We start from the raw sequence: 26,727 nt of genomic DNA, 5'->3' as shown, positions 1-26,727 counted from the left end.
GTATTTTTTTTTGGCCCATGTCCCAACTACAGAAAAAAGTTGAACAACGCCTTTTCTTACAGTGCCGACTACTGTTCTCTCCATCAGTCACAGGCAGGCTATTTTGATAAAAAATACAAAGTAAATACCACATTGGTAGTTTAAGATACGTTTTCTTAGATGGGGAAAAAAAATCAACTTGCAACGGCTTATCTAGAAGTAACTCGTGAAAAATTCGATTACACACGTTGGAATATACTGATTGTTTATTTGGCATCTCAATTTCAACATCAGGCCTGCAGATGACCGACAATAAGAAAAAAAAAGAGTATAAATTAGCTCCAAAAAAAACAAACAAACACAGAAGACCGCGGGAATGAAATATTCTTTAGCTTCCCCTTAAATAAATAACTTACATGTTCTTTTTCAAAAGCAGTGATTAAAAACAATTTTTAGAAAACAAATTAGCATAAAACCACTGGAGAGATGCATTAGGCTGGTGCCCTTTCCTCCTGCCCAGTCTGCTGAAGTGGAATATTTGGTACGGATTTTAGCATCAGGAATGAAAATACATACATACTGTATATGTGTAGCGACGCTTTTTAATTTTAATGCTGCAACATTGCATCTGTCTCCAGTCTGACAAAACCCACCGGGTTCCAGAGCCCTCCTCTCTCTCTCTCCCTGTTTACAGGCGCCCGGCGATTCCTGTACTCGCGAGTTCGAGTCCACACACGGCTCTGCTCCCTGCACGGGAGGGCGAGGGCATCCTGGAGACCCCGCGGCTCGGGCGGACGGGGGGAGGTCTCCACCGGAGACCCGGAGGCTGCAGTGGAGCAGGGGACGAGTGGGACTGAATCCGTGGAAGAGACAGGGGAAAGTCCCTGCTTTCCTCCCCAGCCTGGCGTCGATCAGGACGAAAGCGGCGCTCTTGCCAGGCAAGCCGCCAAGGAGAAACCGGCTCATTTCCACCGCGGTCTCGGGCCACGCCTCCGTCACCCCCTGCCCAGCCTTCGACGCGGTCCACAGCACCCGAAGGTGTCCCCCAGGGTCTCCCGGCACGGCCCCATGCAGACGCACATGACTGCGCTATGGGTGGGGGGCCACGCCAGAGAAAGCAGATCAGGCTTCCCGACCGTCAGACTCCGGGGTCTGTCTGCTGTATACTGGACATACGACACAAACCCCTGCAGGCTTAAGGGTTACAGGCCCAAATAGCTGTGAAAATATTCTTGGAAAGGAGCGAATGAGATTGCTATGCAAACATAGGATGGGCACGGAAATCATGGCAAGATGAACACCCGATGGCAAACGTGAACATTGAACATGACTCAGATCTGAACATCTCAGCATTTCCGTTAGTGCAAAGGTGCACTGTCCACATCCGACACAGCAGACCCCCCGAGAAACACTGCAGATCGCGATGGGTTCTCGTCCAGGGACAGCAGGGAGCAGGAGGCAGGTCGCAGTACGAAATGGAGAAAACCGGCATTTGGGTCAAAGCGATTCCCTTCCCCCATTGGGGGCGATAAAGAGGCCATCTGGACTGTGCAGTACTTTATATGATAAAAAAAAGCAATCTCCGGCCTCCAGTTCTTCCGCTTTGCTTTGCCGTGTTCTCCCCGAGACCTCCGCAGGCCCGGTCCAGTCTTGCTGCAGAGCCAGAACCAGCAGGCGGGTCTGTCCAGACCAGTCCAGAGCGGCGCTGCTCATGAGCTGAAGGCACTTGGGTGATGGCGGGGGGGGGGGCATGAGTCTGGTGTGCGGGCCGCGCCGGGGGAGAGCCAGCCCTGGAATGTATCGCGAGGGGTCAGGCGAACCCTCCCCGCCCCTCAGCGGTCACAGGGTGGCGCCGGTGCCGCCGGGCCCGGGGGGGGGTAGTAGGGCAGAAAGGGGCGCTCGTGCGCACAGGTCCGCATGGCCAGGTAGGTGTGCAGCAGCAGGTGGGGGAAGCGGGAGGTGAAGTACGACACGAAGGCCTCCGGGATGGAGCCCAGGGTCTCCTGGACGTCCGCAGGCAGCTCCCTGTAGTGGTGCTTCTGCTTGAGACAAAGCCACACAAAACCACAGACTGAAACAAAGCGGCTTTTTGTAGAACTCCAGTCAGCCCAGTACCTGCGCTGGAGCACTTTACTTCAGAGTAAAGAACATGTTAAAACACCCTTTCATGAGCCCCGACAACGATATTTTCATGCCGTGAACTTTTAAAAGTGCAACGCGTGTGAATATCTCCCTCCCCCCACCACCACCCGAAGGCTGAAGCCGTGCCGAACAGAGACGCACACGAGCGCTCACCTTATTCCTCATGGCACGGAGGAGATCCCTCACCGATCCCCCTTTGTACGAGCGGAATTTTCGGAGATCTACAAAACGAGCACATGTGATCAGAGAACGGTGGCAAAACCGGAACAGGAAGGAGGAAAATCACTCATCGCTGGGTTTGCCACTACCTGTCTGCAGCGGGACAGTGATGTGCTCCCTCCAGTCGCCCCTCACCACGCTCCTGCCTCCCCTCTCCAGCTGCCTCACTATCGGCCCATCCAGCGGCTCCTTTTCAATCCGGTCGCTGACGTCCTGGGAGAGAACGGCACAGCACTGCCTCAGCGCAGGACAGAGGAGGCCGCGTGCAGCTTCCCAGCTCCACCCCGGCCAGCCAAGCCTGACCACACACACACGCTCCCTACACGCCGCCTCTGAGGTGCGTTTCCAAAACCGAAACGAGCCCCCCACACACACACACAACATCAGGACCAGCAGGCTAAATAAACAGGGCTAGACACCTGGAAAAATTGCAGCTGTTTCTCCAGGTTCCAGAAGAAGGGGTGTTTCAACACACTTTCGGCCATTGGCCTCTTCTGTGGCTCCATGCTGATCATCTGGACTATCAGGTCAGAGGCAACTGCGTCTTCTGCAACAGAGTGGAGAGCAGTTACTACAACACAGCCCTCGCAGCATCCGAGACACGCCAGTTGAAAAGCAGCTAGCCGGGTAAAAATGTGGCTTGGCTTGTTCAAGAAATGCCACGTTGCAGGATATTTTTTCTGCTAGTATTTGCTTGCAGTACGGCACACCTTTTAAATTACAGCAGACTGGAAAGTGAAACCACCCCTCCTGTCGCCATCAGAAGGGGGTGTGGTGCCGCACAGGGCTCGACGCCACGTGAAAAAAACCCAGCGGTCCCGTGGGCAGCGCGCGCACTCTCACCGTGCTTGTCCGGCTGCAGCCAGTCCAGGCTGCAGGCGCCCAGGGAGATGTTGGCTTGCCGCTGCAGGGACTTGCCAAAGGGGTGGCTGCCTTCCGACACCACATAGTAGAACACGCAGCCGGCGGAGAAGATGTCCACGGCACACGTCTGCAAAGGCACAGAGTCAGCGGGGGTCGCGCACAGGCTCAGACACAACACCGCCGCCCGCTGGGTACAGACAGGACAAGGACATTCTTGCTTATTTAACCCGTAAGCACCAGTTCTACACTCCGCAACACCCTTCCTCAAGACACAACGCTGGTTTTCACAGAGCGCAGGGAAAAAGATCACCTCTAACTAGGCACATTCCTCCAGATTCACTAAAGCACACTTTCCCTGCATATGAATTCTAGTGGCTCCACCTAGTGGCCTGACTCTCACTAACAAATATCTGGAGCTGTGCACTGTCAGGCTCTAGAAGTGCTGCTGTATAAAACACTCAGGGGCTGGATACAGCTGACCAGCGACTAAAAAAAAAAAAATACTGGAGTTCTCGGGTGTTCAGACATGAGGGACACACCATTTCCATTTAAAGATGGAAGCTGAAGGCACGTCTTCCTACCCCAACCAGTAATAAAAGTTAACACTCATCACAAGGAGTCTGCAGGAGCATTTCTGCCCATCAGAGTGCTGCCTGTCCAGCGGTGCCCTAGAACACATAGCGTTCTCAACCACCACACGCAGCCACTTGTTCGATTTGATTTTCTGACATACCCGGCGCCCCGCAGGGGTCCCAGCGCCTGCGGAACGGCAGCGAGGCTCTGGAGACCCCGAAGACCGGACAGCAGACAGCCGATGCTGCTGGGACTCTTGTCCACACTCACCGGGTTGTCCTTGCTGTCCTCGCTTAGCAGCTCAGGCGCGATCCATCCCTCTGTGCCTGGCACCCCCGACCTGCGGCTGAAGCTGTGCCTGCCCACCGCCAGCTTCTTGCACAGCCCGAAGTCCGAGATCATGGCCTTGACGCGCCCGTGGGCGTTGGGCATGGAAACCAGGATGTTGTGCGGCTTCAGGTCTCTGTGCACTGGGGAGGGGAGGAGGGGGCAGAGAACAGGCGGATCAATCGGGAAGGGTGTCAGAGACAACCTAGTAAGAAGGCTTGTCGACTCTGTGCAAGGACTGACGAGCACGCCTTACCGATGCTGAGAGAGTGCAGGTGGGCCAGGCCGGACATGGTCTGCTGCAGCAGTGTCACTGGCTCCAGGCTGTGGCGGTCGAAGTCTTTCTGCTCCACATACTGTGAAATACACACACACACACAAGTCACTCTCGGGAGCTGCTGGTAACCCCGATACAAAGCTCCAATGAGTTCACACACCTTCCCTGCTGAATAACAGAAATGATTTAGTGGAGTCACCTTAGCGTTCATGAGACACTAATTCAGCCCTGGGCAGTAATTACAGCGTCAGCCTGCCATTCATAAATTCATTCATTCACGCCAGTGTCACTGGGTTTCATTGGTATTCTTCTCATCAATAGCAATTATTTACAGAAAATGAACTAATTGAGGCTTCATGTATGTTATGAAGCAATCAACATTGTGTATAACAGTTAATTCCTTACACTTATATAGCGCTTTTCTGGACCCTCCACTCAAAGTGCTTTACAGGTAATGGGGATCCCCTCCACCAGCACCAGTGTGCAGCCCCACCTGGATGATGCACCACTACTCTCCCCACACACCAGCTCTCAGTGGGGAGGAGAGCAGAGTGATGAAGCATGTTCGGAGAGGGGGGTTATTAGGAGGCCATGATTGGTAAATCAAGACCAATGGTAACTTTGGCCAGGACACCAGGGTAACACCCCTACTCTTTTCAAGACACAATGTGTGAATTATTGTGCGATTGTGCCGAAGCCTTTTGGAAAGCTGCCCCACTGTTCCAAATACGAACATCTGCAGAACAGAACAGGTTTGCCTTAACCAGCAATGCCTCATGTTTGCCTCTTGTAAATCCTTGACGGACTTTGGTCAACCGGGGCCTTTAGGGGAAGTGGGGATATTTTCATCAGCGTCCCACACCGGGCCTTCTGGCACCGCACAGACCCCCCCGGACACGCGGGCCGCAGGGCTACCGGTACCTCCTGCAGGGTGGCAGCGCACAGCTCGAGGGCGATGTACTGGAACTGCCGGTCCCTCTCCGTGCAGAAGTAGCGGATAACGTTGGGGTGCTCGTCGGACTCCCGGAGCAGCTGCACCTCCCTGTCCGCGAAGCTGAAGCACTCGGGCAGGATCCTCTTCACCGCCACCGCGCGGTCATCGAACCGGCCCCTGGGAGGGACACGGGACAGACGTGCTTCAGTGCTCCCTGTCCTCCTCTTGGAGGCTTAACCGACAGACGGAGAGCTGCCAGGAGATTTGATTCAGATATTCCTAAAAACTGAACTGGGCAAATCTTTCTCACCACTAAAAACTACGCCTGGTACCTGGTGTGCTGGTCCAGGCCTTCACCTTGTGCACCAGGTTAAAGCGACAAGTGGAGCTATGGAGCCCAGAAAAGAACTGAAAACACCTGAACTGATACTATGAGGAAAGGGGTCACTCGCTCTGCAGCCCTGCAGCACAATGCACTGAGCTGCTGTGAGGTTTCAGGACCTCATCACATCAATCGGCATGTTCCAAAAACAGGTCTATTTATCCTGCAGATGGACTCTAGGAGAGAGTCTTAAAGGAGCAATAGCCAACCTTTTTGTAACTTTAACTTTGTTGACTTGTAGCCCCATGCCCTACAAAAGTCAGAAATGTACAAGGCAAACACTCGGACAACAATCAAAAATCCTGTCTGGAGAACATGGAAGTGGATTTAAAACCACAAACAGGAGGCACTAATTTACCCCCTAACAGTGGGAGAGAGGAACAAGCTGCCCACTCATACTGTTGAAGCTTTTTTTCAAGAAAGCTCCGGTCATCAATTAGCTCGCAGTAACCAATGAGTGGGGTGGGCTGAATCCGAGTAGCCTCCGCTCGCTTGAACCGTCTTCTGTTCCTAATTAGCCTCTCGGAGTCATGCTTACTTGTAGACGACTGTTCCCTCTGCCCCGTGGCCCAGCACGTCTCTGGGATTAAACGTAATGTTCCCCACCCGGACGACATTCGATTCTTCGTCTAACGAGAAGGGGGGGGGGGAAAACAGAAAAACAAAACTGGTCACACACCCCACTCCCTGCTCTGCTTCGGCTCAAGCCATGCAAATCTTACAAACGGCAAATTCACTTGGCGTGCATAACGTTAAAATGAGTGTAGAGGGAGAAAGCTTCGAGAGAGCGTGCCTGCTTCTGCGTGGACCTATTTGTGAAAGAGATCTTTCACAGCCCGATGTGCTCCTTTGCAGTTTTGCGGCCTAAAGGGGGGACCCCACTCCCTCAGCAGCCGCGGGGGCTGAGCCCCAAGAGCTCCGTCAGAGAGGCTGCTCTCTGCAGGAGCCCCGGAAGGACAGAGGTGCCCGAGGCCGAGGGCCAGGCGGGAAGCGCGACCCACCTCCCTCCTCGCGCTCGGTGGCGGAGCCGCCCATCTCGCCAGAGGACAGGTTGGAGTGGTTGGAGGCGCGGGGGCTGGCGCAGGGGCTGCTGTTGCCGGAGCTCTCGCCTCGCGCCCGGGCCCCGTCCAGGAAGTCCGCGTCCTGGGGCAGGTCGGGCGGCGGCTGGAACAGCGGCTGCTGCTTCTTCAGGAGCTCGATCTTCTCCTCCAGCTGCTTCTGGAACTGCTGGTGCTGCAGCTGCTGCTGCCTCTGGAAGCTCTGTTGCACATGCACACAGGAGCATCAGTAATCACACATGCACGCACACCCAGATCATTGGCAATCACACACATAGATCATCAGTTATCACACACACAGATCATCAATATTCACACAACCACCAACACACTTTATCCAGGTCAGGGTTGCGGGGAAGCTGGAGCCTGTCCCAGCAGCAGGAGGCGGAAGGCGGGGAGGCGGGGTACACCCTGGACAGGACGCCAGTCCATCGCAGATCATTCACACATCCAAACAGAAATCAGCCGGAGAACAACATGGAACGGAAAGTATCTAGCTGGAGCACAGTCTTTAAAATTCTAAGTGATAAAAGATGAGAGAAGGACTACAAACGAGAGAAGGTCATTGGGCCCATCTAGCTTATCTGGTTGCCAGCTGAAGCCGGTACCCTGGGTTCTTTCAAGAAGCAGCTGGATGAGATCCTGGGAATAATTGGCTCGTTACTACCAAAGGGGCTTGACGGGCGAAATGGCCTGCTCTCTTCTGTAGCCTTTCTTAGGATCTGAGCATCTAATTGACCTGAGCTCATCCAGCCTTTCCTTGACAGCAGTCTAGGTGTCGGCCCCTACAATAAAGATGGATGGCTTGTTCCAGACCCCCGCAACACTGTAAAGAAGTGCCTCCTGCTGCATTTGTCATCCTGTGAGAGGATGAAACACAACTGCCAGACAGACAATTCAAGCAATAACTACTTATGTAGCAGATACTCAAACTGCCTTAAGAAAAAAAACAAAACTCATGGGCATAAATCACCTATTTCTAACTAACCTTATTTTAATACCTTTGCTGCCGCTGGCAGGTCTGCAAACAGACTGAGATTAGTGCCATGTTAAAAAAAAAAAGAGTTACGAACAGCACCTTAGGGTAGGTGATGACAAAGGCCACCCAGCCAGCCAAGAGGAAGGTGCTGAAGATGATGGTGGCCATGTCCTTCAGCATGGAGTCCACCGGGGCCTCGGGGCGGCCAGGCTGCCTGCCGTACGTCTCCTGGACAGAGGTGACCGGGGGCCTGGGGGCAGGCTCTTCCACGTCCACGTCGCGCACCTGCTGCTCACGCACACACACACACACACACACACGCACACACCAGTGAGGAGAGGGCTGCAGGTCTGCGCCGCTGCCCGCACGAGGAAGCTGAAGAGCCTCGGCTGGGCTCCCAGCTGCCAGCACAGGAGCCGGTCTAGTGGAAAACATGACATTTGTCCTCCTTCACCGCACCAGCAGGGGAAAAGATTTGCAGAAATTGAGGGGGGAAGCAGGGGGGTCCCCGATGAGAGGGAAACTCTGCAGCAGAGTAACAGAGGAGCTTGCATGCAGCCCCATGGACACCACTGCACCCCAGAACCGAATACGGGGTCTACTTCATGTGCTGGGACAAGCAGAGACCTCAGTGCCCCCCTTTTGTCTTGTAAGCAGGTCTGATTTTTAGGGCTAGCCGGAGCTTTGGGGGCCACAACTCCCCACCCCAACTGCTCTTAGCGTAAACCGCCTGAGCGATTGCTATTGAAGGACCCAGGAACACAGACAGCGCCCACACCTGGAGCGTTTTCCCCCGATTTACCCCACCAGCGTCTTTGTTTTTTTTTTGATAAACATTCCAGAGTACAGAAAACTGGTCACCAGTGCGACAGACTGGCACCCCGAGTTCCCCCGAGCCCCTCACCTCCTCGAAGTTCTTCTCCGTGCCAGGCGGAATGACGTTGCCAGGGTGACGAGGGAGGCTGTCCGGGAACTTCTCCAGGATGGTGGTGTGGGCGGCAGGGGGGGTCTCATGGTGACCTGGTGTGGGAGGGCAGGACAGGCCTTCAGCACCCAACACAAGCAGCTTTCCCATGCTGGCGCGAGATCAGGGGGGCAAGACTTCGAAAACATTTTGATTCTGCTCGTCTCATTCTCTCCTTCCTCACACTGATTTATTTTCTGGGACAGCAGTAGTGTTTTCTAAGGAAAATATTCTAACTAAAAGAATTTCAGAAAATCCTGCAAAAACTTATGTTTATAAGCTCAGATACTTTAGTGGGATATTGCAGGAGAAAATGTTCTTGCATATTAAGAAATTAAATCTGAAACCCTCAACACGATATTTAGCTGATGACTTGAGGAGAGCGAATTATTCCTGCAGCTGAACTAACATCTGTACCATCTTGGACAAGCCAAACTATCAGTTCTGCACCAATCCACCAGGGGGCAGCATAGAGACACCAGTAACACAGGGCTAGGGGCTGTGTTCTCATTACCGATCAGCAGCAAATGGTTTCTCATGAAGTTGATCCTGTTCTTCTCCTTCAGAGAGGCAGCAGAGAATTTCACATCCGTGCTTGGGGTGATGACGCACTCCTTGTCCTCTGCGATCCTCGCGTTTGGGCTGTCAGGACCCTCCAGCAGGGGGAAAGTACTCCCCCTCGGCTGCAAGCAGAAACATCTGTCGGCTACAGCTGCACCAAGACACTGCAGGCTGCAGCCTGCTGCACGAGCCCAGACTGCGAGATGATTACCGAGAGCTATGAGCAGCACAACTCCCAAGGAGGGAACATAAAATTATAAACCTGCACTGCTGCACTGAGCTTTACTGATCAAAAACAAAAACACAATCCTGCATCCAGCCCACTGCATATACTTGTCTTGTCTCGTGGCAACGAACAGGTTTGGGAACACGGAGCAGAATGAAAAGCCATAATATTGGGAGACAATTCAAAACAATTACTTCAAGCATTTTAAGCATATTGAGTGTGACAGACTTGCCTACCATTATTAACTAGCTTATCAGTTTTAATGTGCTGACAATATTGGTGACCTTGAACAGCCCAGCAGGAGACCTCTCTCTCAAGTCCCACAGAGAGCCATTGACCCAGAACCGCAGAGAATCAGGCTGATAACCTGGAGGGAATTCCTGTGTCAAACACGGGTCAGCCTGACTGACACTGCCCTGACCGCTCTGGTGCTGCGGTTTTGTGTGCTGACAGATAACAAAAGATCCAATTCTCCTGCCTGCCAGTGCTCTCTTTGCTCACAATGACCATATTTATGTAGGAAAACATGTGCTACGCCATCAGCTATTCTACAGCGGTGCTTCAGTAGTTCAGTGTTACTGAAACTGCACACACAGAGACACCGCCGGTATTGACCACACTTGGGAATGAAGATACAACCCAATACTTACATCAGCAACTGTTAGTTCAAAACACTTCCAACACCTGCTGGTCTTTATGCAGCACATGAAGTACTTAACTTGGTAACGTGGGACACTGCTATTGATATGTAACTCAGATTCTACAACATTTCTACCCTTTTTTCCTTTTTCTTACTCTGGATTTTTAAAGCTAAAATACTGTGTACATTGAGCATCTCCATAAGATATGCACGTGGCCTGTTTTAACTGTTCTTGTTGGCTCCCTTGGTGGTTTTGTGGTTTAATTTTTTTTTTAAGTTTAAAAAATAATTTCAAAAGATAAGATCTACCCGTTTTAAAATCTTGTGAGAGCATAAGAGAAGGAGTGGACCACAGCAGGAAGCCCACTGCTGAAATAAACTAGTTTCAAAGCAAGCTTTTGACATGTGTGGTCTGGTAGATTTAAACAAAAAACAGGATGAAAGTCAGCATTATTTAGTTTGCCTCGTTTCTCACAGGGGCTCTGATAACACAGGCCAGAGGCTGTGAATCCCTGGCCACACCCCCAACCACACCCCCCGGCCACAGTCCCTCGCCCAGGCTGCCCCACTCACCACCACTGTGACTCCATCATGCACCAGCGAAGGGGAGGCATACAGGCTGGTGGAATACTTGCCCACGTAAAGCGTCGCCCTAAAAAATAACAGCCCCAGACGAATCAAGTCAGTCAGCGAAATCAACACAGGAAAACCACAGCCAGAACAATCAGCCCGTAGGCCGGTGTGTCAGCACATTCCAGCCCCCAGCCTGTCCTCAGACAACCTTTCACATCAAGGATTCTCTTTCATTCTGCAGAGCGTGCAAAGAGGAAGAAAACGGCGAAAACATAGCTCTGTCAATTTATTTTTCACCTGCGGTCCGACATGTCTGGCCTAGTAAACAAAGAGAACAAAATAAAAACTAAAACGGCTCAGGCATTTGAGAGGTGGGGCCCCAAATGGACTCTTCACAAGAAAAAAAACAAACAAAACTTGCACAAAAAGGTACAGATGCACTACATACGTTAGAATCTGTATCCCTCTTCTGAAAGGGTTAAAAAAAAAATCACAGATGTAGAGTTCTCTCGGGCACGGTAATTGAAAGGTGCAAAACGTGATCATTTCTTAACGCTGGATTGACGAGGTGTACTGATTATGCGTCTTGACAGAACATCAAACCCCAAACCCCGGCACCAGAGGCTGCAGGATTCGGCGGGAAAGCCCGTGGGTCTGCGCCAGGCGGGGCGTTTTCACCCCGGCCCCCTTACATCAGCTTGTTCTTGTGCTTGTTCTCCTTGGGGAAGGGGTACTTCCACTGGGTGATGCGCCCCACTTCGCCGGACATGAAGGTGAGGTAGCGCAGCGTCTCCACGGCGACGTTGGTGTGCGGCACCTTGCGCAGGCCCTCCCGCTGCCAGATGTACACGGCCACCACCGGCGAGTTGTAGTTCTGCATCCAGAGCACGTCCCCGGACTCGCTGTCCACCGTCACCACCAGCCCGTCCCCGTTGGACACGAAGTGAGCCATCTCTGCGGAGACAGACAGCGCGCGAGTTACGACCACACGGCGAGACACCACGCACCTAGGAAGGGGACTGTAAAGGAATTCTTTCAGGGGCTCAGGGTCCTGCAGGGTTTGGAAGGGAATAATACTAATTCCTCACACTTATATAGCGCTTTTCTGGACCCTCCACTCAAAGCACTTTACAGGTAATGGGGCTCCCCTCCACCAGCACCAGTGTGCAGCCCCACCTGGATGATGTGACAGCTGCCAGATTGCGACAGTCCACTCCACACACACCAGCTCTCAGTGGGGAGGAGAGCAGAGTGAGGGAGCCAGTTCAGAGATGGGGATTATTAGGAGGCCATGATTCCTAAAGGCCTATGTGAAATTTGGCCAGGCATTTCTTGTTGAGATTTTTAATGACTATGGAGGGTCAGGACCTCAGTTTTACGTCTCATTTGAGGGACGGTGCCCCGTCACTATACTGGGGCATTAGGACCAGCACAGACTGCAGGGTGAGCGCACCCTACTGGCCCCACTAACACCACTTCCAGCAGCAACCTTAGCTTTCCCAGGAGTCTCCCATCCAGGTACTGGCCAAGCTCACACCTGCTGAGCTTCAGTGGGTTGCCAGCTGTGATATGCCTGCTGGAAGGGAAGTTTTCATGAGCCCAGAAAATGGGTGTAGGACACAGTCCTGGAGAACGCCATGACACGACAGCAGAGCCATATAAACAGCCAACTGTGGATACTCGCAGCTCAGATGAAACAAAAAAAGAGAACAGAGGAGCCCAGTCTCTGACCAGGTGCAGGACTGCAGACAGCGTCATCTTGATGCCAGTTTTTCAACTTTTGGAAACGGCAGTTTTCACCTGATTACTTCACCTGAAATCGTCTCACTCCCTGACTCAGCAGCTACAAACCACAGTCTCTTACAAGGGCCCCATGAGCGCATATTCATCAGGATTTAACACTCGACACTTGCGGCGACGCGTGCTCTCTTACTGTACTTGGTGTCCTCATCGGGCAGCGTAGAGGCATAGTCAAAGTACGTGGCGTTCCAGCGCAGCTCGCGGCTCTTGGTGTCGTACATGGTGATGGTGTACTCTAAGGGACAGAATTGCACAGCTGTGTTACACCCATTTCCATCAGGCGTGCAGCTTGAAGACGTTGAAACCCAAGGACGGCAGGTTAGTCAGAACAGCTTTCTCATTCCAGATCAGTGCTATTCATAGCTGGTTTGGAAAAAACACCAGCAGGATAACAGCGATTGTGAAAACCAGTTAATTCCTACTTACTCATTGCTAGCTCAGGTGTGAGCTAAATCCATTATCACAGGGGGGAATCACTGACATTTTCCTTCATTTGAATTTTGATATGCAGGGATGTCAAGCTATTCACAACAATTTGATTTCTCACTTGGACCATGTTTTTTTAAAAAAAATTCTTAGCTGTACATGCTGAAGGGGAAAGCCCTTTTTGCAGATGAACCAGATGAGACTCCGTTTTCTACGCTGCAGCGCCCCGGCAGACCGGGGGGGGGTTACCTGTGCGGCCCAGGTAGAGCAGAGAGGAGGAGGGACAGAGGGTCTCGGCGAAGGAGGAGGTCAGGGTCTGCTGCTTCTCTCCAGTCAGCATATCAACTACGTACCACAGGTCCTGCTTCTTACCTGGACAATGACACACACAGGGCATTAACATGTTACCTGGAGAATTACACACATGTACAAGGTCTTATCACAAGTTGCATTTAAACAAAGTTTGCGGATTCCCCATGTATGCCAAGTCCTACGTTTGGGAAGGTAGCGTTCACTGCATCTTGATGACTGGCAGGAGAGGAGATCTGATTGAGTTTGGGATCAAGCCCCAGCTCTGAACCCTTAACATTACTGCTCACGCCTGCGACGGACCAACAAAGCAGCACCAGGAGCAAGACCATTTTACAGAACAGATCCCAAAAGCAGTCCATTTAAACACACACAACACTGGCTTGTAATTAACGCCTGTCCAGGCCATTTCACCCCTCGCAAATCCTGTCTCCTTCTCACAGGCACATGCACGAACTAAAGTCCATTGCTTCCTTGCTCGTTAATCTCCGGACGCGAAGCCGATCTGTACCGGGGATTCACCTCAGGCCTAACCAGGTACCCTGCTGCACAGGCGCTCACAGCTGGACCATTGTGTCCCGGCTCTTCCCAGCGGTGTCATGTTAGCGCAGGAACAAAGGGACCCTTATCCCAAGGAAGGGCAGAGCCGACAGCTAACAAGGAGGGCTCTGCACCGCGCCCCTCTGCAAGGGCTCTCTCGAGCCTTTTCTTTTTTGCTTTAGAGGAAATAATTTTCCTTGCAAGCACAAATTTTCAACAAAAAAAATCACCAGAGATTTTCGGCAGCCATGTCTTTCACAGCCTCTACAGAATGAACGCAATTCACAGCTTTGAGCCCCCGACAGTCCAGTGCGTGGGGCGGATTGTCACAGACAGAACCTGGAAGGGCTCCGTTCATCACCTCCTCCCCCAAACGTGCGATTCAGTTTACCATTCTCAAAATAAAATTTAACGCCGCGATGCCAGGATCCCAGCAATGCGCTAGCGACTCAGTGTCAACTCCCGTGCACGGGACAGCGGTCGTGCGGACCCTACCCATGTAGAGAATCCCATCCGAGCTGCGGCAGGGCGAAGCTTGCACCAATTCAGGGATCGTGAAAGGCAGTTTCTGCAACACGGGAAAGACAGCTCTTGAAAACGGGCACTGAAGATGTCCTACAAACACGATGCCCGACATGTAACGCATCGTGTGCAGCTAGACGAGGCATGATCACCTCTCCTTCAGCTGAACGTCATTCGATACACACATCATGTTTCAGTTACAGGACATGTATTCAGGACTATACAAGTTTTTCATGTTGACGTTGAACAGAAAGCCACTTTGCTTCAGGCAGTAACGTTTGGCATAATTGCTGGAAGTTTCCTTCCTTGCTGCACAAATGCTGATGGGCGACAAAGCCTAACTCCCCTCCCCCCGTCTTCAACAGTCTTCCTAAGCTACAGCAACTCTTGCTTTGGAGCTGGCGATCTGGAGCTAGCTCTTTACTGGACGGTCGCTCCGAACACTGCCCTCACCGTCAGCCCCTCACTGTTCTTGCCCCCCAGAGAGTACAAGCTGCCGTCGTTGGGGTCCGGCAGGAACGCTGGCCTGCAGGAACAACAACAAAAAGAACCTCTGTTAGCCCGATTCTTTCACCGACATGTGCAGGTTTCAGTGGAGGGCAGCACGGGGAGCCGTGTGGCTGAAAGTGGGAGGCAGATGCTGGGTGTCTGAAACAGCGAGAAACAGACGGGTCCTGAAGAGCTTTCTGGAGCCCGATCAGCGAGCCAGTTTACCGCACCGGCTTCCTGCCAGCATGCAAGGGAGTCGCGGAGGTGATCCTCCTGGAACTGGAGGAGAAAGAGGGGAGCCAGGGTGTGTGGGGAGGGTGTCTATCTGCTGTGTTTGTACAGCCACAGGCAGGCAGGGCTTGGGGATTAGAGCAAATATCTCCTGGGTGGGAGAACTGGCACTACAATCAACACATCTCTCACAAAAAAAAACATACAAGCCGGCTGTTACAATAGCAGGACCTTCATGAGAGAGCTGACACACCTCAACAGTGTTCGTTCAAAATAATAAAAAAATGTGGAGAAACTCACTCTGCCACATGTGTTGGAACTTGAAGCACAGGATCTGCAAGATGGAGGAAGAGGAAAGGAGGAAGAGCATCAGTACCCTCGCCATGGTAAATCAGACACAAGCATGACTCGCAACTAGTGCCCTGAGAAGGAAAATGTCCGGCGTCCAACAACCCCTCTAGGAACGAACACCGCGTTCTTAAGCCATTTTATAGACTGTAGACTTGCAAGCGCCGCTTGTATAGTCATTGTATTGTATAGTAAAGTCATATTATGGCATATGGCAGCCACTGCCGAATCGACGGCAGAGGACGATTCCCAGAACGGTGTGTTGGAAGGCGGCCAGTTTGGGGCAGAGCGGTGGCTCTGTGGCTAAGGATCTGCGCCTGTGGCTGGAAGGTTCACGGTTTGTATCCCGCGGCTGGCAGAGGAATCCTACTCTGTTGGGCCCCTTAGCAAGGCCCTGAACCCCATCTGCTCCAGGGGTGCCGTATAAATGGCTGACCTGCGCTCTGACCCCAAGCTTCTCTCCCTGTCTGCGTGTCTCACGGAGAGCAAGCTGGGGTATGCGAAAAGACAAATTCCTATTGCAAGAAATTGTATATGGCCAATAAAGTGATCTTATATTATCCAAAAAAGCCTGCATGAAGAAACGCTAAAAAAAGGCCCCTTTCGTTGGACCCCTTCCCCTAACCCCCGATGCAAGGAGAGACTTTGCTGAATTCAGTGTGAACTCCTGGTCTGCAAACACAGTTTGGGAAAAAGGGGGAAAAGCGATAAGGAACAGGGGCAGTAATGCTCCTTCACTATACAGCGCACATTCCTGGAAAGTCAACAGCCGAGAGCTGGGGTCACACTAACGGGAACTGATAAAAGCTGCAGAGGCCTTGCAGAGGACAGTCTGCTGGCAGGTGCGCTGCAGGTCCTGGAAACAGGGCAGGAACACAGTGTGCTACAAGAGAGACGTTACCCAACCTCCCCAGCATGAATGAAGTGACAGAGGCGGGACAGATATGCGACGAAACCAGTCTGTCTGGCGTGCCCAACTGCTTTATGCAAACGGCTGCTCCGAGCTCGGGTGCGCGCAGGACGAGCGACAGACACCATTAGGGTCACGACAACATTTCACGTTCTCATACAAACGCAGCTTCTCGGATTTCCGCGCAAGCCCGCCCTCTGCTAAACTTGGGCCATGTCTCAGTTAGCAGTTCTGGGTGCCTGCTGGGGGTTTGAGACCGATCCAGCACATCGCAATGTAATGGTCTGCTCCACCTGGCTGGTGTGTGCCCGGCCCCCCCTGTTTTGCTGCTGGAAATGTCCGTGATGTCATTGCCAGGTGACGCACCCACACTCCCCCCCCAGCTGCACTAGTCCTTGACTCCCGGCTATTCCTGCTGCCGGCTCCCTGTGGGTTAATAATTGACAAGGATAAGGCATCGGCATTGCCCCCGGTGTGGAGCAGCAGCAGAGCGACACAGCACAGGAAGATCTAGCACCAAACCCCACGCCAGCAGTAGGTGAACCCACATGTTTTGATGCTGACGTTATCTTGCACCATCTTACATTTCTCTGTGGTTTTAAAGAGAACGACAAAGAGGAGTGCTGCACGTCCTAATTTACACTCTTCCAGGCAGCAGTATCAGTGCCTTATCTGACTGCCTTGTAGTCAAATAAGACTCCCTACAGAGCATCCAACCAAAGTGCCCAGCTTTTCCCTGCAACCGACATTCCCTGGAAAACCCTGCAGCTGCACGATGTCAAGGAGTTTCCATCTCCCATACCTTCCTTCAGGGTCCACTTGATAGCTCCCGACCTCCTGCTGACCGCGTGCAGATTCCCATCGAGTGTGGACACAAAGAGCAGGGTTTCAGGCATCAGGACGGTGTTGGCGCCACTGGATCCCTGCAAGGCAGGAATCACACATCACAAATTACAGGAGCCCGGAGAAAGACCCCAGCTCCATTCGCCGGGTCATGACTTCTGTCAGGGAAAAGAATAAAACTCAAAAGCTGTTACTATCAGGAATAATATTAAGAGAAATCCTCTCTGCTGGTATGGTTTTGAAATGGTAGCTCACAGCCATGCAAACTTGTGAAATCTCATTTACTGTTTTTGTGCCATTTTTAATGAAACACCTACAGCTGAGCGGTCCCAGAGCTGCAGAGGGAGAGAGAGAGAGAAAATCACCTGGAAGGTGAGGCTTCACCCAGACTGTTGACAAATCCTGGTTGTTATTTTAATCTTATTTGCTCTAGGAACAGCTAACACATTCATCAGCAAAGAGCCTTTAACAGAGCTGTTCTGCAAACAGTCCTTAAGGAGCTCCGTTTATGAATGGGGCCATGTGGTACAATGCATGTATTTGAACGAAGGACGATGCACTGGTACAGAAGCAAAATACGATTTTTGGCATTTCCTGCACAGCATACACAGGACTACAACATGTCAAGCAGCACAGCTCTTCGGGTTTACACGCAGGTGGCGCAGTTCTGGGTGATAAAGAGTCATTGAAGAAGTACCAGGGCTGTGCGGATCTCCCCAGAGCAGGAAAGGACCAGCTGGCACACAGTGTCCATGGCAGAGGCCAACAAATACAGCTCAGCCCCCACCCCAGCCCCTCACATCACAGGACCTGCGGGGCACCAGAAGGCAAGCCCAGTACGTGCCAGCACGACACCCCCCTGACGATTCCAGGCTCTGCTCGTGCGAACTAACACTTCGACCCACCCAGCCCTTCTCTAACCACTTCTTCCAGTCCAAGGTTGTAGGGGAGCCGGAGCCTGTCCCATTAAGCACCGGGCAGGACATGCCCTGAGTGGGACGCCAGTCCATCGCAGGATGGATGGACACAAACATGCACATGCTCGCACCAGGGCCAGTTTTTCCAGAGGCCAATTAACCTACCAGTATAATAATAATAATAATTACTCACACTTATATAGCGCTTTTCTGGACACTCCACTCAAAGCACTTTACAGGTAATGGGGATCCTTCTCCACCACCACCAGTGTGCAGCCCCACCTGGATGATGCAACGGCAGCCATAGTGCGCCAGAACACTCACCACACACCAGCTCTCAGTGGGGAGGAGAGCAGAGTGATGGAGCCAGTTCATAGAGGGGGGTTATTAGGAGGCCATGACTGGTAAGGGCCAGGGGGGAATTTGGCCAGGACGCCGGGGTTACACCCCTACTCTTTTCGAGAAACGCCCTGGGATTTTTAATGACCACAGAGAGTCAGGACCTCGGTTTTACGTCTCATCCGAAGGAAGGCACCTGTTTACAGTAGAGTGTCCCCGTCACTATACTGGGGTATTAGGACCCACACAGACCGCAGGGTGAGCACCCCCTACTGGCCCCACTAACACCTCTTCCAGCTATATAAATGGGGACAAAAGTCACTTAGCTTAAAAGCTTCCGGCCTAATTAGCAGCAATACTAATGCATTAACAATAATAAATTGGGCAACACAGGAGTACAGTGACTAACGCTTCGCCATGGTCACACACAAAACAAGGAAAATCACATGGAAGGCTCTCGTGAAAACATGCGCCGACTCGAGGACGGCAAGCTGCTGAACACACCTTGCAACCCACACACAAATCCTTGAGGATCTATTAAGGCCATCAGAACACTGCACTACCATGCAAAAACATGCGTCAGAACATTTCCCAAAGCAAAATAAGACGCACCTCATACTGCCTAGGTTTTAAAGCTGCAGTGGACAAGCTGGAGTCCAGTGGTGGTGTTTGTGTGCTCAAGGGCTGTTCATTTTGGCTGTTATTGTTCTTTTTCAGCGAACACAAACTCCCAGCAACACCTGCATCGCTCCCGTCAATACACACAGCTGAAGAAATTCCCACTTCATCTCCGATATCTGTACAGTCTTCTGCAGACTTCCGCAGTACACTTTCATTGTACCTTAAACAGTTTGAGCTCTATAACAATGCTAAAATTGGCATCTTATCATTAACCCTTGCAAACCACAACAACAAATGCATTAAATTAGCAGTTTACAGATATCACCTAAAAGTTTACAGCTTTTGGTATTTAATCTTGCACAATGCCTGCCTTTAAATTGCGATTAGAGCTCTTCTTCTAATCTCTCTTTCCCCTAATTAGGATAAAAGAATCAAATGGCATCCTGCATGTTAGACATGTTTTACAAACCGATAAGATTTTAAGCGCCAACTGTAGTGCTATGGTATGATATTCTGAAATATCTGTCTGCAGATCTCTTGCACAACATGCGGTGGAAATAAGTAAGAGTGCCAAGACATTCTGCAGGATGAATGAGGTTACTGGAAGAGTGAAATGCAGGCCCAACAGGTTCAAAAGTAAGTGCTGTCGCCTGTCAGCCAGCAGCAATTAGCAATTCAAAGACACAAACTAAAGTGGAGCCACCCTTGTCCCACAATTGTCAGGTTCTTGTCTGTTTTACTAGACAGCTGGAGAGGCTCACAGTATTAAACACAGAAAACCTCAAGCTGAATCTGATCTGCAAGGACTCATTTTACATTGGCCAAATATTTATTCAGTTATGCATTTAAATGAATAAATATTCATCTGATGTACAGCAATCAAACTGAAATGGGTAGAAAATAAGTGAATCGTTTGTAAAATGCTGTTTCCCATAAGGGCACTTTGTGCTACTGCAGTGAATAAATGAAAAGCTATTAATATAATCTTATCTCTGCATTTTCATGATAGCGAAGTTAGCCTCTCGTGACAGCCATAGGTACACAGGATTTCCCCCTATCGCTATGTTGAGCTGAGCAAATGGTTTAAATAACACTTCTGCTAAGCGAGCCTCTTAATGTCAGATTTACACTTGAGTTAAGAACAAAACACACTACTGTACACCGAACACCACAAGAATACACTGGGTCTTTACAGCAAAACATCTGTAAGTGTGGGCTAATTAGTTATGAAATGAAACATAACTATTTGCTTCCCACTCTGCAGTGCATCCTTCTTCTCTTCTGCTCCTTGGCAATGACGTGCGTATAATGAACCCACTATAGTTAATCCAATTAAGTGCAGTGCAGTGGCTCTGTGGGTAAGGATCTGCGGCCGTGGCTGGAAGGTTGCCGGTTCAAATCCTGTGGCCGGCAGAGGAATCCGACTCCGTTGGGCACCTGAGAAAGGCCCTTCACCCCAGCTGCTCCTTAAATGGCTGACCCTGAGCTCTGACCCCAGGCTTCTCTCCCTGTCTGTGTGGCTCATGAAGAGCAAGTTGAGAACAAAACGGACCTACTTCTGTGCCATTACAATGCTACGCTGTGTGCGACATTCAGAGCCCCACTTTGTCTTCACAAAGCAAATAGACGCCACTGTTGCAGCCCATATATATTTTAACCGCATGTCTGCAAACATCTTGAACACTAAGCCTTTTGTATTGAAGAGCTTAAGAGAATGAGATTAGCACAGTGTCAGACAGGAGTGCTAACAAAAAAAAAGTACTTAGGAGAAGACAAAAGCAAACGGGTTTCAAGTTCTGTTTTAACCAGGTGCGTCAAAAAAGAGGGGAAAGAAATTTTCAGAAGTATGTCATTTCACCAGAACCTGAACCAGACGGCTTTCGATTCTGCATTTAAAATTCCTCTACAAAGACAAGGCAGTGACCAGGTCTGTTCATAGCTACACCGCAGGCACCTGAAAGCCAGTGTCAGGGACTCCCATAGAGTTTAAGGGTCACAACAGGTTCAGGAGCAAGGAGACGTTCAGCTGACTGACTCAGGGGAACACCCAGCGTGTTGGGACAGACCCGGAGCATTCACCGGGCCTTCTGTCTAATCCCTGGGCTGCCTCACTCGATCTGTCACTGCGGTGAAAGACCTCACTGTACGCCACTGTGAAACACAGGGTAAACAAGACTTAGAGCATCACAGCTGGCAGTACCTGCCAGTTTCAGGAACAAAAACCCTCTCCAGATGGAACTAAGCACAGCCTCAGAAATAGCTCTGAAACCCCGTTCGTCTGTTTGCCCAGTTTCGTTCTGCACACACCTCCCCCCCCCCCCAAATAGAAACCTATTTCTTCTTTGTAAAGCTCCTCTTTTTCAGCAGAGATAGGGTGAGTGTGAAGATATGCATCAGTGAAGGTAACATAACTGCTTTACTGCGTCAAGGTTCGAAGCATGAGACACTTTGCCAAAAAAAAAACCTGCCTTCCTCAAAACAGGCTTCTTCCTGACATGAACGAGGAAGTTGTTTTAGAAAAACTCATGCGCCGCAAACTGCCTCAATGCACAGTTGCTGTGAACAAAACCAGCTAGGAAGACCATCAGCACACACAAGCAATAAACATGACCGCACAGCCCTCGGGGCTAATCGGTCAGATTATTGGGGAAACAATGCTGTTGACTTTTCTATAAATGTTGTTCTAAAAAAATCATCTTTACACAGACAATGTTTTGATACTTAAAATCACTGCAGGAATAACATTTGTTACTGACGGGCAATACACGTTTTGCTTCTTAGTAAAACACAGCTCACCAACGTGACTGATCAGGAGGAGCAGTTCCACTGCAAGGCGGGTTTAAAGATGGAGTCTTCTCGGGTTAACTGTAGTTAAGCCTCCATAAAGGGCTTGTTTTGCAGGGTGACGCTCAGCAGCCGTGGGCGGGCTGGACAAACACCAGGAGGGAGTAGCCACATTTAGAGATTACCTCCTCCTCAAATTGCTGCCTGTTTGCATTAAGTAAGGACCTGAACACTGTTTACAGTTTCTCCTGGGAGCAGCAGGACACCCCCCCCCAGTTCCCTCTGTAAATAAACAGGGAGCCACACACTCCAGCTCAGGAGCTCCACATGGCCAGAGGCCCCCAGCCGCCTGCACGGGTTTCACAACAGCGGCTGGAGGCAGCAGGAAGTGTAATTTTAGTACATGTGCTGCCAAAGCAAGGCAGCCAGGCCATGTGCTCAGGCAGAGCCGCGGCCTGTGCCTGGTGAGCCTTCAGCAGACGAGGCAGAGCCGACAGCAGCCGAGCGTGGGCCCAGACGGAGAGCGCAGGTCTGAACCCATCTACCCGTCTCTTTCACGCATGACTTGGCTCGTTTCAGCCTCCCACAACCCTCCCCGTAAAGACGTGCCTCCCTATTTAACCAGATTTTAAACGCTCGAGCCCTTACTTAACGCGTGTATTCAATATAAAACGCTGATCCACCGGCCAATCACAGGTTGCAGACCGGGCTCTTAACGGCGAGCTGGCTCTGGGCCAGAAGTTCTTGCTATGACACGCAAGAGGGTTTGTGATCCGTGACTGATGGGAGACAGCTCGTAAAAACTGAAGTGATATTACTGCACTAACACCACTGTCCTTATCTATGCTTTTGTGTCCTTCATAACATACCAGGAATTATGAAGTGAAAGTCACCGCCTGAACACAGGAGTAAAATACCATGTTAAATACTGCTGTTGTTAAAATAACATTAATAATCCTTAATATAATTGTTTCTTTACATGTGTTACCCGAAAACAAATTAAAAATGGACCCAAACATCAAACAGGCCCTCACTTAGGTGAAACTGTTTCCTGCCAAAGGGGCCAGTGAAGCAAAAACAGAAAGTACAAACAAGGAAAACCGTCAGCGCTCTCTGGAAAATGTGCCTCGAGTCAGTGGCTGTTCTTCAGAAACCAGGGGGAACTCCCAGCCCCTGCTCTGAACCAGGGGGTCTCCATTGGGTCCCCCCAGAAACTCAGTGCCCACAGAGTGATCCTTACACTGCGCAATATGTTGTGGTACATTGTTTACCAATCAGGTTTACACATACGTGAGCTTAAGGACTGAGCTGTAATGAAAAGGGCTGTATGTATGTTCTTACACGCTTTCTGAATTGTTACAGTATCAACAGAACAGTACTGGCAAAACGTTGGCGTTGTGATGTACATAGTACATCTTCATCCATTGGTGGAAATATGCCAATCCCCTTATTCTAAACAAAATAAATAAGGTTGAGAAGGCGCCTGGTCTTCAGCAGGGTGAGAAGACACTGTGCCCACTGTGTGGAGCCGGGTCTTCAGCAGGGTGAGAAGACACTGTGCCCACTCTGTGGAGCCTGGTCTTCAGCAGGGTGACAAGACATTGTGCCCACTGTGTGGAGCCTGGTCTTCGGCAGGATGACAAGACACTGTGCCCACTGTGTGGAGCCTGGTCTTCAGCAGGGTGACAAGACACTGTACCCACTGTGTGGAGCCTGGTCTTCAGCAGGGTGACAAGACATTGTGCCCACTCTGTAGAGCCTGGTCTTCAGCAGGGTGACAAGACACTGTGCCCACTGTGTGGAGCCGGGTCTTCAGCAGGGTGACAAGACACTGTGCCCACTGTGTGGAGCCGGGTCTTCAGCAGGGTGACAAGACACTGTGCCCACTGTGTGGAGCCTGGTCTTCAGCAGGGTGAGAAGACACTGTGCCCACTGTGTGGAGCCTGGTCTTCAGCAGGGTGACAAGACACTGTGCCCACTGTGTGGAGCCGGGTCTTCAGCAGGGTGACAAGACACTGTGCCCACTGTGTGGAGCCGGGTCTTCAGCAGGGTGACAAGACACTGTGCTCACTCTGTGAAGCCTGTTCTTTAGCAGGTTGAGAAGGCTTGAATCAGCAGATCTCAGATTAAGAGCTGAACTACACTCATGTAATAAGACCTTAAGACAAGATGCAGCTTGACAGTAACACATGTGCAGGGGAATATTATAATCAACAGAATTCAGTGCCACTTATAAAGGGCAGGAGTCTCATGGAGGAGCAGAGTGTGTTTACCAAGCATGGATCACTGGACCACAGACGTCTGGACAAACACAAACCTGCCTAGCAGACAGACTGCCCAGTACGGAGTCGCAGAAATCTAATCTTGACAAAATAAAGGCATCAATTATACAGTTTCAGCCAGAAAAGGGACCTTGACCTTGTTTCTAACATGGGCTCTGAAGGACAAAAAAACACCAGACTTGAACACTAAGGTGTGCAACAGCACGACACGTTTCCAGTGCGCCGGTACCGATGAACGGACCGGCTGGACCTGGTGGGTCCGGGTGTGTATTGGCACTGTCAATACTCCGATAAAAGCACAAGACCGGCGGTCAGTCTTAGCTCCTGCAGAGCCTGTTGCTTGTGCGTCCGTACCATATGGTACCATAACACGCAGGCATGTGTGGGAAAAACGACAGCGCTGGCACTGGCCCTTCACCTAGACTTCACCTAGAGTGATCCTCAGCCTATCGACCCCACAGCCCAGCCGGGGGTGTCAGGTTTCACAATAGATTCCTGAAAGGAGTCCGGGTTGCAAAACCCGAGACTCTGAGTCCGACAGTACAGAAGGGGGCAACTAGTACCAGCAGAGCGCCGGCTGCGATCCCTGCGCACAGCCACAGACTGAAATCCTTCGAAAAGTTTATTTCGAAGCAAGCAGAAGGAACCTCACGCGAAACAAAGTGAACTCCAGTCGCGCTTACACTGTATCAAAGTCACGTCTTTGACCACCGCACTCCCGTCTCTCCCTCCCACCCAAACAACTGGAGACGAACTCATTCCTGCTCCCAGCTCCACGACGACCTGCATCCACGCTTCGTCTCCACAGCCTGTGAATCTGGAGAAGTATGAAGTCCCGGAGCGCCGGGCTGTCCCCCCCGGGCCGGGAGAGCCTCCCGGACCCGGGTCTCGGCAGCAGCGCCGGCTGCGCTCCGGGCTCCTCCGAACCGAACCGCCCGCGGCCTCCCCGCCCCGGACAGCACCGGCAGCCGGGCCGGGCCGGTACTCACCGCCTGCCGGAGGACCCCGCACAGCAACATGACAACACAGCACAGCAGAGCCGGGCTCCCGCACTGCCTGCGGCCCATCCTTCCCGAAGAAAAACAACAACAGCCGGGGCGCTCGCTTTCACACAGTCAGCCGGCCGGCGGAACCGTTGGGGAAGCGCAGCGCTAGCAGAGACGGTGCCGACGAGCCCGCCGTGGATAAACAGTCTCCTCCATTAGCGTCTCGTACTCCGACTCTTCCTGTGCCCCCCCCTCCCCCTCTCCTTGTGGTACACCCCGGGCGTGACGTCACTGTCGACGCCACCAGGGGGTGTGGCTAAAGATCGCCCCTCGCATGGGGCTGCTGTCTCGACGTTCAGTTCAGTTCATAGCAATGAAATGCTGCTTATTTGCATGTTTGCTCCAATACACAGACATTAAAGGAATCACCAAAAACCTAAACACAGAACAGCAGCAACAACAACAACAGGTTAAATAACATACAACTTAAAACACATGAGTGTGAGTCAGTGGTAGGAGTAGAGTTCAGTCATCTGACAGCTTGTGGGAAGAAACTCTCTCTGAGTCTGCAGGTTCGTGCCTTCATGCTCCTATAACGCTAACCAGAGGGCAGGGGGGAGAAAATGAGATGTGCAATCTTTTTGTTTTACGTCTTTCCGTTTCACTCCATATTTTGTGCGCTTTGCAAAAATCCAAAACTCCACCGCTGCCCTTTTCTGTCAGTCAGTAACGCACAGACTGGTTAGGACCCTTAATGAAATAACACCTTGCTTTCCACTGCAGGACCAATAGACGTCTTGCAGAGGTGTGAGAGAGTTCATTGCGAGGAGTATGGAATGCGATCCCTAGTAGGAGGTGTTGTTCACTGTTCAGTAGGTACTGTATACAAAAGGATAGATCAGATCACTTTATTAACCCTATACACTTTCTTGCATCAGGAATGTGTGTTTTCGCAGACCCCAGCTTGCTCTCCATGAGACACACAGACAGGGAGAGAAGCTTGGGGTCAGAGCGAGGGGGTCAGCTATTTACACAGCACCCCTGGAGCAGCTGGGGTGAAGGGCCTTGCTCAGGGGCCCCAACAGAGTAGGATTCCTCTGCCAGCCACGGGATTCGAACCGGCAACCTTCCAGCAACAGATCCTGAGCCACAGAGCCACCGCTCCAAGCACAGGTACCCCATCATAACCTGGAGAATTGCAGCACTGCTTCAGGAATGGTGCAGTCGAGCTCAGCACGCACTGGCAGATGTTTCAGTTCAGTTTAATTGCAGGATTATTCACTGCAGTCTTGTCATTGCACGCAGAAAATTGAAAACGTTGCCCTATTACCCAATCAACTAACCTTGCAGCATGTCAGACTTATAAACAAGCCATTACAGAAAGTCTGGAGAGAGGGTAGGCTTTAGTCAGAGTCCTTACAATAATGAGTCACCCGACAGCAGATGGGAAGGCATGATGGGAAGGCAAAGGGAACTAGGCTGCTGCTGCTGTCAGTGATGCTGGTTGACCAGTAGGTGGCGCTCGTTCCTCCTGACTGCAGCTGTGGCGGGAGCATTGTGTCGCAGGACACTGTGCCCGATGGGATGTGAGTCCTCATTACACTGCCGATCCATTGTCCAGTCGGCGAGAGCAGGGGTGTTAGCCTTGGAGTCCTGGATAAATTCCAATTGGGAGACACCCC

At 51.3% G+C, this 26,727-nt stretch overlaps 1 protein-coding gene across 4 annotated transcripts; it reads right to left on the bottom strand.

The window, feature by feature from the left end:
- Nucleotides 1-227: 227 nt before the first annotated feature.
- On the bottom strand, nt 228-25,311 carry ern1 (endoplasmic reticulum to nucleus signaling 1). 4 transcript variants are annotated; one of them, XM_015356538.2, is made up of 22 exons: nt 25,049-25,311; nt 17,076-17,196; nt 15,316-15,349; nt 14,749-14,821; nt 14,269-14,341; nt 13,174-13,296; nt 12,632-12,733; nt 11,391-11,652; nt 10,699-10,777; nt 9,213-9,381; nt 8,639-8,754; nt 7,834-8,022; nt 6,699-6,957; nt 6,236-6,326; nt 5,303-5,492; nt 4,361-4,460; nt 4,048-4,247; nt 3,184-3,331; nt 2,760-2,887; nt 2,430-2,553; nt 2,275-2,342; nt 228-2,021 (listed from the first exon to the last, which is right to left on the bottom strand). In XM_015356538.2, the coding sequence occupies exons 1-22, from the start codon at nt 25,124-25,126 to the stop codon at nt 1,812-1,814; spliced, it is 2,937 nt and encodes a 978-aa protein (XP_015212024.2). In that variant the 5' UTR covers nt 25,127-25,311; the 3' UTR covers nt 228-1,811. The 4 variants fall into 4 exon arrangements, with proteins under 4 accessions (XP_015212024.2, XP_015212025.2, XP_015212027.2 ...); XM_015356539.2 differs by having other exon boundaries at nt 228-2,018; XM_015356541.2 differs by lacking the exon at nt 25,049-25,311 and adding an exon at nt 24,743-25,026.
- Nucleotides 25,312-26,727: the final 1,416 nt, after the last annotated feature.

This window comes from Lepisosteus oculatus, chromosome 9 (genome assembly GCF_040954835.1).
Source record: "Lepisosteus oculatus isolate fLepOcu1 chromosome 9, fLepOcu1.hap2, whole genome shotgun sequence".
Lineage (NCBI taxonomy): Eukaryota > Metazoa > Chordata > Actinopteri > Semionotiformes > Lepisosteidae > Lepisosteus > Lepisosteus oculatus.
The sequence above is the reverse complement of the archived record's forward strand: the minus strand, read 5'-3'. Positions and strand labels throughout refer to the sequence as shown.

Coding starts and splice junctions, on each gene's coding strand:
- ern1 (XM_015356538.2), bottom strand. CDS start 25,126: ATGGGCCGCAGGCAGTGCGGGAGCCCGGCTCTGCTGTGCTGTGTTGTC. Junction 13,297..14,268: donor GGATGGGATTCTCTACATGG/GTAGGGTCCGCA, acceptor GTCATTGTCCAG/GTAAGAAGCAGGACCTGTGG. Junction 2,343..2,429: donor CACTGTCCCGCTGCAGACAG/GTAGTGGCAAAC, acceptor CTCGTTTTGTAG/ATCTCCGAAAATTCCGCTCG.